Source organism: Petromyzon marinus, chromosome 4 (genome assembly GCF_048934315.1).
Source record: "Petromyzon marinus isolate PM22_M1 ecotype Great Lakes invasive population chromosome 4, UKy_Petmar_22M1.pri1.0, whole genome shotgun sequence".
Classification (NCBI taxonomy): domain Eukaryota; kingdom Metazoa; phylum Chordata; class Hyperoartia; order Petromyzontiformes; family Petromyzontidae; genus Petromyzon; species Petromyzon marinus.
The window spans coordinates 11,343,688-11,356,495 of NC_133670.1; the positions used below are offsets into that span (position 1 = coordinate 11,343,688).

Here is a 12,808-nt window from a genome sequence, read left to right on the forward strand (position 1 = left end):
ATAACAAATGAGGTATGTCAATACAACTAAATATATATAGCAGGCTGTGAGTACTGCATGACCAAATAGGCCTGCAAAAGACCAATGTATGGATCTCCAAATGTCGATGCACAAATTGTCACCCAGTTACCAGATAAAGTTCAAGGGACAGAGCATTATTTGGCATAACCTGAAGTGGTAAAACTTTAGTGCCATCGATGATGTCATCACACACGCATTCAAAAAAATATCTAATTATTTTATTGTTTCCCTTCAACGTGACTTTACCGAAAGAACCAAGAATATGAATCACTGCAGTCACGAAAGCTTTAAATCAAAATTTATTTGCCTTCGTTATGAATGTAAAGAAATTGGTACCACTATCATTTTCCTACCTCTGGTTAGTACTGAAAAGTGAGATATTTGGTCTAGGCCAAATTTACTAATTTGTGCTTGAAGTAGCTACAAATTCAACCTGTTGTTGTGTAACCCCTAACTCTTTCTGTTGCTACTAAAAATACAAATCCAAAACCTGTACTAAACAAACAGATTTAATCACATTCTTGGTTCTTTCGGTAAAGTTATGTAGAAGGGAAACAATAAAAAAATAAAACAATAAAATTCTCACAACGTTTCGACTGCAACACAAGCAATCATCATCAGGTGTGAAGACCACATCAATAAAATTTGAAAAAAGTGGCGTTTTTTTTTCAAATTTTCTTGCTGTGGTTTTCACACCTGATGATGATTGCTTGTGTTGCAGTCGAAACGTCGTGAGAATTTTATTGTTTTATATTTTTATTTTTTTATTGTTTCCCTTCTACGTGGTGACTTTACCAAAAGAACCAGGAATATGAATTCCTGCAGTCACGAAAGCTTTAAATCAAAATTTAATCACGGCTGGTACAAATGAGGTATGCGTCCTGCACGTCAGTGTTTCTGGCCATACTTGCTCAATGTTGCGGGCACTGCTCAAGATCTTCAACTCCTCTGCCAGGCAATTGGAGATGATAAGAGCCATCTGGAGTGGGTCTTCCAAATAGTGCGCCTATGGGGTTATAAAGAGGGAGAATGAGATAGCTTTAGTCTGCAGAAGCATATTATTTATGAACATTAAAATGCCTGTCCTACCTGGTTGTAGGTATGCATTTTCATCGGTTTTAGACGATGAACGCATAAACATAAAATAAGAAAAAATATTGAAGGATCTCAGATTTGCTGTTGATTTAGTCATTATAACAACCAATGGACATTAACTTATTTCAGAAATGAATAAAGAAAGCTATAAACTGGGCTCAATATAAATATGAGCAAAACAAAAGTCATATACAACAAGTTTGATGAACAATTGAAGCAATCTGTTGGGAGGAACACCTGATAAAACATCAGTGTATATCTTATTAACAGTAGATCAGGGTCAAATTGATAAAATAAAGAGGCGGATGAGACCAGGTTGGGCTGCCGTTGGAAAACTGAACTTAATAATGCAAATAAACCTAATGTGCCTAGAAAAATAAGTTATTAATCAGTGCGAATCAGCTGCTATGGCATGTGCATCAGAAACATGGACATTTACAAAGAAAATGGAACAAAAGCTAACAATTGTGCAAAGAATCGTAAAAAGGTGCATGCTTTGAATTACAATGAGAGACGAAAAAAATAACACGGGAATCAGATAACATATGCAAGTTATCACATTGACTTAAAAAAAGTCATCGAGGCCGAGCAGGACACATTGTTAGAAGGGATGAAGGCTGACCGTCAAGACTAATGATGGAGTGACAGCCAAAAGAGGGAACGCACCCATTGAGGATGTCCACCATGGCGTTGGAACGAGACATCTCGAGTACAGGACCCTGGACACATTTTTGCATCTCACAAGTGTGAGAGATGGTGAAGTTTGGTGAGGCCTTCATCCACTGTTGGTAATTGTGGTAAGAATGGTTTTGGTAAATACATTATTCAAATAAATGCTTTGCCGAGGAGCACAATTATGCATTATAGGTAAGTTGACGCACCCTGACATTTCCACTGAGCCTTGCCATTCAATATTGCACAGTAAAAAACACAAACTACTCTCAGTAAATGTAACAGGGCTATGGGTGGACAAGCCCTTTTATGCATGTCTCCCCCCTGACTTCACCCCGCTGCAATCCTCGTGGTCTTAATATTCTAGTCAATGCTTAACACCAAATCCATAGAAGGTTCAAAAGCCCTACCTTAATTCCCTCCATGCCCCGAATAAGTGTACATACATCATTGTCCAGAATTGTACTCCACCTACCTGCAGATTCTGCTTAATTTTGCGCAAATTGTGCTGCAATAGGAAGTTGTTCTCCTGCGTGAAGCGGCTGTACTGGTCGTCCAGTTGAGTGAGCAGGTTGTGGAACAGCAGTGTGGCCTGGGAAACATTGTTGGATGCATGGTTCCTGCGCACAGCATAAAAGGAATTAGGAGTCACTTTTACAGAATCAATATTCCACACCCAGGCACCAAGTTAATCATGCATGTACATTTACATGTCACTGGTGTGAGTGTTCACCCACCAGTCGTGGCTCTCAATCCAGTGAGCGAGGAACTGGCGGACTTCCATGGGGAAGCTGTCATTGTATAGCTCATCCACTTGCTCCAGAAACTTGGTGTCCAGCTGCTGCAGCTGTGCCCACTGCGCCATCCTTGCTCCACTAGGCATGCATCCACGCAAACAGACAACCTATTTTAATCTCACAAGCAGGGCTAATGTGCCACTATTCTAGCTGGCATAGCACATGTGGAGGAGTGGTGGTGAGCACATCATAGACCAGGAGACACACAATGAGGGCACGTCCACATTAGAACTAACAGAAAAAAATGTGGAATTAAACCTAAATCACTGGATCTCGAGTGCAGTTGTACATCAGTCATATACGTTCTCATATCCAAAGATAGAGCCATAAATGGGCTTGATGGTAATGAAACAATAAAATATCCCAAAGGTGCAGCTTCAATTGAGTTTCTGGAGTCTGAACCAAAGTAAATATCATGCATCTCTGAAGTTACTAAGATGTTAATTCAACCTCATAATTTAGGTAAAAGCAAACAATGCCCTTGTTCCATTTATTTACCTTGATTGTATGACCATTGTGAGATTGGTACTTATATGTATGCACTTTAGTTTGTAGTTCTTTGATAATTAGTTCAAGCACAATACACACTTGTAACAATGTTTACAGTATGCGTGCCTATGATACAATAAGTAGATGGACATCTGTGATGAAGCCATAGGAGTTCAGTCAGGGCTTCAGTCAGCCACAAATATACCCTTTTTAGTTCCTGGCATGTGTAACACATTTAAGCTAAAACGATAAACATTACAAAAACACATGACATGTGAGATGTTTCTTCCTAGTAGTCGATAGGATGGTGACCACATACAATGTTTTGAACATTATGATGAGTTTTACAAGGGACCATTTGCTATACACTAAGCCAGGGTTTCCCAAACTCGAGTCCTCAAGATCCACCAAGCTACATCTTTCCACATTTAGAAATGTACTCCCCATTCAAATACAAATTTATATGTTCCACGCTGCATAAGCCCGATGACTGTTAAACACGTCCCACGTGATGCGCTAAGTAATTAATGACGTCTGCGTTAATACAGCCGATTCACATTAATATTGAGATCTCAGTGTGTGTGCACCAAATTCCATATGATGCAGACAGCGTTAATTGCTTATCGCGTCACGTGGGATGTGTTTAATAATTATTAGGCGCGTGCAGTGTGGAACAACTTAAGATGTCTTTTAATGGGAAGTAAATTGGTAAATATGGAAAGACATAGTGTGGTGGGTTGCGAGGACTGGAGTTTGGGAAATCCTGCACGAGGTCAACTCGATATCTGGGCCGCACAGCCTTTGAAAATGTATTTTTATCTTTAAATCAGTCTACTATTCAGTGCATGCTTTTGAAAATATAAATTCATCCAAGGCTGGCTTATTTAATAAAATGCTACAGCTAAACATTCATCTGTAAAATCCCATCAGCTAATATATTACAATTATTTCTTCTGAGAAATAAAAAAAATCCCTTGTGTGCATTTTTATGAGTGATTTGAAGGCTCATACTCATGAAATTCATCATGTCTAATGATACTGTATATTATATATATTAAATTTTTAGTCGGGGTGTTAAAAACGAAAAAATGAAATCCAAAATTATGTTTTTGTCTCTAAATTTTCCAAAATGAAACCATAAAAATATTAACCAAAATCAAGACCCAAAAGCCACCGATATATTTTACTTTTTTGTGATCACCCAGAGGTAATCAGCATCCCATGGACATTAACAATCACTATTTTTTTTATATCGTGCTCTTCATACTGTGGTATCTCAAGGGCACTTTACACGTGATAAGCAACTTGCAATCACATCTTAAACGTTCGAAGGGCACCCTGCTTGGCAGCTCTCCCTGTGAGGCACAAGGGGACGAGGCACCTGAAATGTAAGTAGACATTAGTCTTTGAGTAGCCGGGGGGCAATTACTATGTGCAATCCCAATTGAGTCATATTTAAGTAATTTTTCCAATTTGGCAAATTTGGACAATGACGCCAGCAGACAATGGCTTACTCATTTCGAATGTCAGGAGATAAGTGACATTCACTGTGAAGGAGAAGACACATTTTACAGTTATGCACCCACAGTAATAACCAAGGTGGCCTGCCATATTCAAACCACCAACCTCTGCAACAAGCGGCAAATACGCTACCGCTGGACCAAGTAATTCCCAATTATTGTGCGGTTATCAACCAAGCTGCGATTTCCAGCTGTACTATATGCAAGATTATTGCAGAATATTAGGAATATAAATCAGTTACATGTGTGCACATGACTGACACTTATGAGTGTTTCTTTACACTTGCCCATGTGTTTATTGCTCAAGTTGAAAAACGTTCATTCCTATAATTTATATACGTCTCAGCCAACGTTCACTTTTTGACAATAATTTATACAAAGTTGGATTTAACCATGAGTGGGGTCTCGTACTCCAAGACAACTGTCAGTTTTAGTGATGCAATGATCCCATCTACAAGAATTCGAGTATCACATACATTCCATGTACAATGAAGTTTGTCTTGCCTGAAAAAAAATGGTTTAACTCTATAGAGGCATGGAATTTTAATAAATTTCCCGTCTCCCGAATATCCTTTTCCTCTTGCGACACACATAGGATATGGCTGGAAAAAAGAGGGATCCAATATATACGAAATTATATTCTCGGAAGCGAGTGCTCATCTTTTGTAAGCGAGGCTGCCAGAAACTACCTTGTTTACTTTCAAACTTGTGTAAGACATACAATTTCAAAGTGTTCATACAAAATGCATAGAAAAGACACAGTAAGCACATGGTCAACTGTGTAGAATTTGACTGGTCCCATTCAGCATCGTAACATGCTGAAAATTATTTGTTAGGATGATAATCTTGTGATATGCATGGTGTTGAGTGAAAGATTTGAATACTAAAAACACTTAAAAGTCACTTGGACATGTGAAAGGTATGTAAGCACATGGGTGATTTTGCACTGATCTTCATGGCAATGCTGGCACATTGTGACCAAAGCACTGTATTGTGTAAATAGCAGGCTAACCAAGACCATCTCTGAAAAGGCAGGGCTTTTTGGAATGTTAAAACTTGGGATGCCATCAAGGTTCTCGAAAATGTGTAGCAATGTAAGTAATGTACAGTGGTTTGTAGACCATCCAATGCATAACCTGTGGGCAAAACACAACTTAAACAATATGGAGTGACAAAATGGCAAAGGCAAAATATGAGCAGCAACACCACGAATGTAGCAATTTTTCAAGACACATTATGAACAAGGGCGAAATGGAGGCGCGCTGGTTCGATGCACCGTGACTAAAACGAGTGGTATCTGAACTGGCTCCACCAACCCACAGTGACGAGAATGGTGAAGTATGGTGTAAAAAAACCCACGAGGGACACGGCATGAGGAAGCCTTTATCAGCAGTGGATTTGCAAAAGGTTGTCGATTATCATTATTCATTGTTAACACGACAGCACAATTCTTGAGCCAAACTTATAAATAACAGTTTTTTAAATCTCAAAACATAAAAATTTGGTCCTTGACTGTTTCTTTGGGCAAAATGTTAAAATGCAAATGAGCTTCGCACAAGTATCCCATAGAAGTGGGTAACGTTAAAATGTAAATTGAAGCAACAAGCAATCCCCAGTTGTCCAGAATATAGTTAGTCCACTCAGAGAGCTGCTAATGCCACTTGCTACACCATTTAAGGGAGATCAACTCGTACCAGCCATATGCATTTGCAAATTTACTTTAAATACTTTGCACCTTCGCACTCATTATACACAAAATGCTTAACACAAATGAACCTCAATATCTTGCTGATCTCGTCAAGGAGCATAGACCATCACACAAACTCTGGTCACCCTCGCAGTGGCTTTTGGCTAACCATTGAACAAAGATGGTCACTGTATCGCGTGCTTTCAGATGCGCTTCTGTGGCCGTCTGGAACGCTCTTTCTGCAGATATTATAAGGAAGCCACTTGAGCTATGCACTTTTAAATCAAGAATTAATTTCTTATAAAACTGATTTGTATTTAGTTTGTTATCCTTTCCCTGCACCTCTGATTAGCAAGGTTGGCTACATGCAGTGCGAAAGAAGTTCAACATACAAACACTGACCTTTCAGATGGATAAACACTCGTTCACTCCCACACAAACTCTATTCTCACACACCAGGGCAGCCAAACTCATGCTTTCTTACACAACATTCATAATTGCCCTTCAGATCTGAAGCTGATATCAATCTCCACCCCACACACACACACATATACACACCTACATTTGCCAAACCCACTCTACACATAATGACAACCTTATGCTGCTAATAAATTAATGTATGTACTCTGCATGCACAATCAGTTTGGATGTTTCGATCCTGCAGACTCAACGTTTAAAAAACAGCTGTCAAATGTCTGATTGCTGGGCTACGTTAATTTTTCTATTTTATCTACTAGGTAAAGCCCAAATGAGCTATACGTTTTTTTCAGAGGTGATCTGGCCACACAAGATTTCACGTTAAAGTGGCTTATCATCGAAGGTTGGAATATGTAGAAGCAGCCAAATAATCTAAACGCACATTCATAATTGTGGAGGGCAAAACCGGAGGACCAGGGGAAAATGTTCACGTGACCATGGGTAGAACCTACAAACTCCAAATACAGTATACTTGTGTCTCGGTCGGGATCGAAACACAAGTATACTGTATATCTCCAAACTCTGGAGACCATAAAAAGAATTGCTGAAGTGAAACCATTTTACAGTGTATGTATTTACTGTTATTGTATACCCGAAGGTCGATACAATAAAGGCACTAATGACGAAGAGCACTGAGTGATCCTCCAGCCTTAAATGGTCCCCCACGAAACACGTGAATCTTTCAAATGTTCAAACCACACAAAACCCAAAAATTCCTCTAACATTGACATACGAGCTAATTGACACTAAAACCGGCACGCCATTGTCACCTTACGTTGATCAAATGTAGCACTTATTTCAGTACAGTTTTCTTGACTGACACTGTGACTATGAGACAAAAGCATTAATCAATTGTATCTCCAACTTAGGGAAAAAATTCAATATAAGTGGCACTCTCCAACTGATTTACTGTAGCTCCAGTACGGGTCTGTTTCCCATTAAAATTTTTGATCGTAAACAAAACCTCCCCTAGAACATAGTACAATACCGAGCACGTAACAACAATAGCAGTGTGAAATACATATCCATAACCAAGTAAACATTAAATTGCACTAAAGCATGTGTCACGATGACTGGAACAGCTTGTCTCGTCTTGCAACAATACAAACATTTCCTCCGTTGGCTGCCATGCTAAAAAAAAGGCCTCGGCTAATGTGTGTCAGAGTTCATAAGGTTAAGATTCTTGGAGCCAACTTCTCTTGCATAATCGATTAATAATTAAATAAATATGGCATGCAATGCCATTCACGCGAAACATAAACAAGGCCATAATTTGCACGTTTACCCTTATCAAACACGAGATTTGTGGGAGGGATTATATTTCCAATATATGTAATACATTCAAACTCGCATATCTGTAATTTTTAACCGAAAACACACATTGCAATGATGTACCATCTGTTGGCCTTTCACCAAACCATCCAGAATACATCCAACCTCATCTCAGAGGCTAAGCAGGCGGAGCCTGTACAGTGTTTGGATGGGTGACCACCATCAACCAAAACAGGTGTCACAGGCAACTACGGGGCAACAGTGTCAGCAAATGGCAGGTCAGGAAAATCTATCGTTATCCTATACGATGCTCAAATGTCTTTGCTCCCAACGTTCACCAACCCGTATTGGCAAGCATGGCAAGGTATGGTCAAATAAGCCTCACGCTGTGAAGAGGCCCTCATCCAGCATTTGGATTACCCAAACATGTACATATGGACAGCCCACTCACAGAGCGGCTAATGCAGATGTGTACACATATCATCTCTACATACTAATATGAACTGAGCACATTAACTGTGTAATATAAATTGCCTGATTTACTAAAACGGCTTAGATCGACAATACACGAATTCATAGTTAAATAATTTTGGAAATTCAATAGCTCACAATGTAAACTTTGCATGTTTAACCCATGACAATCAACACTTTACAACAACACATGCTGTCCAGCTGACCGGCCACACGGCACCACTATTCCTAGATTTAACCAATAACCCAAGGGTTATGTTTGAGGCAAACATGTTCTACAACTTCCTGTAAAGTCATTTAGTAGAGTATACAGGAATAGTTTTGCGACTTATTATAAGCTGCCGTGGTGTCATTATTAGCACTCTAAATTTGCGATCTGGTGACCAACCCATTCAACAACACTTTGGCCTCCATTCACCCAGAAGCATAAATTAACACACCAAAAGTTAGTCGATCGGCAGGACACGTGTGGTGGGGTAAAGTGTGGGTAACCGCACCTCTTTCAAGACGTTCAGAAAGCATGGACTATTCAGACAAACTAGCCACTAAAGGGCCATTATTTAAGTGGAGACCCTTCGGCCAGCAGAGGTGAAACAAAGAATTTGCAGGGCTGCAACTTTATTTCACTACTGTATACAGCATCCTCTCTTAAGTATCTTGTATAAGCACAAGAGCAACTGAGGACATCTGGAATACCTATGACGATCAATTTTCTCCCAAAAATAATAACCTCCCTGAAAGAACGGACATCAACAATGGGACATTACAGTACTGTATGTAAATAACTATTGTGAATTGGATTCTGATGTATAAGACTCAATGCATTTTGATCACATTTGCAGGGAAGTTAGGAATAATTAAAACATTTAGAGAACTTTAAGAAGTGATGTGCATTAAGGGGTTGAGAAAGTGCTCAACAATAACCGACCACTTCGTGAATTCAAGACCATAACAAATGCATTTTACACCTAGACCAGCGAATGATTATGCGGCGGTCTAAGGTAGAGGCGGGGTCTGTGGTCTCAGAATTATTTGAAGACTTCTCCTTGATGCACTCATTTCAGCGCACGATCAAAATCTTTAGTAATGCTGTAACAGGAACTGCGGGTAATGATGAATGATCTTGGCGGTTGCTGGTCAGAATGTTTACCACGATGGCATACAGAAGCAAAATTGGGCAAACTGTACATTGTGGTTATTCGTTCATAATTTAAGTATTATCCTGCACAACATTCAGCATTGAACGTAACTTTTTGAATAATGCACGAGATAAGTCCAGCTCAACTTATCTTGTACACTAATTGGGAAGCGATTCAATCATATCCAAAGATATGGATACGTTATTGGTCAGATAGAAGTACAATTGTATTACGACCTGGCCTAAAACAGTAAGGGAAACTGAAATGTGCTAATTATAGAACTATGATATATTTTTTTAGGCTGGAGGCCATGACTCATTGGCTACAACAATGTTTTGCATTAACAGCATGTGGAATAATGTAGATAATTCCCCGAATAAGGGAGACGTGAAAACTGTCACCATGATCAGCATAAGCCATGCTCTACCTTACAGGTGGACAAAGGCCAACGTCGTTGCCAACACTCGTGGTCCAATGATGCCAAACTGCATCTCGCTCTTACGGATCTCATCGCTCCAACTTCACAGTGGACATCCTCGAGGGCAGTAGCTCTAAACCTGGGATGCACGCACCCCGGGGTGCGTGATGCCATTTCTGGGGATGCGAGACTTGGCCAGGTGTTTTTATAAGGAAAAATCATCGAAACACAAATTAAGCACGGACATGCAAGTACAACTACTTTTGATTTAAAGCTTTCGTGACTGCAGTAATTCATATTCTTAGCTCTTTCGGTAAAGTCACGTTGAAGGGAAACAATAAAATGTATATAAAACAATAAAAATTATCACGAAATTAATGCAAACCGACACACCTGATGACGACCGTTTGTGTTATGGTCGAAACGTCGTGAGAATTTTTATTGTATTATATATTGTATTATTTTATTGTTTCCCTTCAACGTGACTTTACCGAAAGAGCTAAGAATACAACTACTTTGTTTCAAAACCCATGTACTTATTTTCATGATATATATTTTAAGCATTGAGAACCAAAGCGGTGCAAGGCTGTAGTAAAGGTTAAGAACCATTGCTCTCGAGCGTGTTCCTACTTCTGACAGCCATACATGAACTTGTATTGTTCTTCAACGTGCATGGTATCATGGACAGTAAGTACACATTTCGATTTAAAGCTTTCGTGACTGCAAGGATTCATCTTCTTTGGTTCTTTCGGTAAAGTCACGTAGAATGAGAATAAAATAATAAATTAATAAAATAACGCAATAAAATTCTCACGACGTTTCGGCCACAACACAAGTGGCCTTCATCAGGTGAAGGGACGAGACTGTCTCAAGGACAGCGCTGGAGCTTGGCTGTGTTCGCTCCAGCGCTTTCCTCGAGACAGTCTGGTCCCTTCACCTGATGAAGGCCACTTGTGTTGTGGCCGAAACGTCGTGAGAATTGTATTGTTATTTTATTAATTTATTATTTTATTCTCATTCTACGTGACTTTACCGAAAGAACCAAAGAAGTACACAGTTGTGTAAAGCAACTTATGTAATGTACTTGATTACAAAACAGTACTTTGGTTGTACATTCTTATATCGTCAGTTTAATAAAATTGAACTGTCTCCACGCAAACAACTCGGCCTGCTCGCCAGCCACTATAGCAGAGGAGTTAAACAGTTATATTCGTTCTCCAAGGTCAACCGTGCACTTGTCTACGGCTTCAAACTCTTTGAAGGCTCTCAGAAAGCACAATGGGTTGTCTACAGGCTGAACAGTCTTAGATCCTACAAGTGTTCATGGACACATCCACAGTTCACATCCTGCCCAGAGGTCAAACTTAGTCCCACCTCTCCCAATCATCACGGCTATTATCTTCACGCCAGCATCATAAACGTCACTAGTTTCACCACCACCATCTCAATCATCACTATCATCTTCACCAAGAACAGAATCATCATCCTCATATTAATCACCTTAATTTTTACGGTCGTCACCATTTTAATAGTCACTATTCTCTAATTATCCTGGAAAAATCCGATGAGCTACAAAACTCTTTTTCATGCCCCCCCCACCCCAAACCCATAGTCTGCATTATCGTCGTCATTTACTGTCAACATCATAGTCACCATCGTCCATCCATGGTCAGCAAAATCAACATTATGTTTGAGACTACGCTTCACCTGGTGTAATAATCAGCAGGGCCCTCAGCAGGCACCACCAGCTGCGACCCGCGTCTTGAGGCGTGCTGCGATGCTCCCCGCGGGAACGTGGAGGCTTCACCCGCAAGCACAAACGGGAGCTGCGCACCTCAAACAGAAAAGTGGGACTTCAACTTTTTTTTGTACGCGGTCAAGCGACGGTGGTGGTGGTGGAAGGCGGTGGGGTTGAGAAAGGTCAACTCCTGGCGTGAACACGGAGCCGTGCCTCAGGCCAGCAGGCAGGCAAGCAAGCAGCCCGTCTCCCCCCTCCTGTGTCAGCGCACGTCTCTCGCTCTCCACAAGTCACTTCCCAACCCGCATCAATAAAATAAAGAAGTCGCACAGGGCCTCGGCTTAAGCAAGCGCCGTGCGCAGAGAGGGCAGGGGGAGGGCCTCCGAGCGTTTGTTTACCGCGTAGAGGCGTCTGGCTACGGGGGGGGGGAAGGGGGGAAGGGGGGTGGCGGACACGCGACCCAAGCCCATGTCACCTACATCGACCCTTGTACCCTCGAGTATCTATCCGCGGCCGCAAACCGTCGCCGAACATACCGTTGTTGCGTCTCCTACTGCAGGCGAGAGCGAGTGTGAGTGAGAGGGGGGCTCCCCCCACACTTGACTCCGGACGATTCCGGCACTCGGCCGCGGTCGAGCGTGACGCCGCCTTCACCAGCGCCCCCCTCCTACCACCGCTGTCACGAACACGTGTGTGTGTGTGTGCGCATGCGCAGTGGCGCGCTAGTGTTTGTACGCGAGCCCCCATCCCACCACCCCCGCGAGCCCCCCACCCCCCACCACCACCGAGAGCCCCTCCCACGACCACAATCACGACGCCGTCGACCAATCAGCGCGCCGCTCTCGTAGCTTGACGGCGAATGGCACGAGGGAGTTGGGGCGGTTGTGGGGGGGTGGTGAGGGGTGAAATGGGGTTCTCGTATAATCCAATGGGAACAGCGAACTCGCTGCCTGTAAAGCTTCGCGAACCAATAGGAGAGCCTTGCTGTTTGTGTGGAAGGAGGAGGGGGGGG

The 12,808-nt window shown here is 41.5% G+C and overlaps 1 protein-coding gene across 1 annotated transcript in view; it reads right to left on the minus strand.

Moving 5' to 3' along the window:
- The window catches only part of STAT1 (signal transducer and activator of transcription 1), a 28,649-nt gene extending 16,140 nt beyond the window's left edge, over positions 1-12,509 (minus strand). Inside the window, exons 1-5 of the mRNA XM_032946256.2 lie at positions 12,333-12,509; positions 11,766-11,884; positions 2,526-2,663; positions 2,264-2,408; positions 929-1,027 (exon numbers count right to left, since the gene is read on the minus strand). Of these exons, the coding sequence (XP_032802147.1) occupies positions 929-1,027; positions 2,264-2,408; positions 2,526-2,653 (372 nt within the window). The 5' untranslated portion in view covers positions 2,654-2,663; positions 11,766-11,884; positions 12,333-12,509. The remainder of the gene's footprint in view (positions 1-928; positions 1,028-2,263; positions 2,409-2,525; positions 2,664-11,765; positions 11,885-12,332) is intronic.
- Positions 12,510-12,808: the final 299 nt, after the last annotated feature.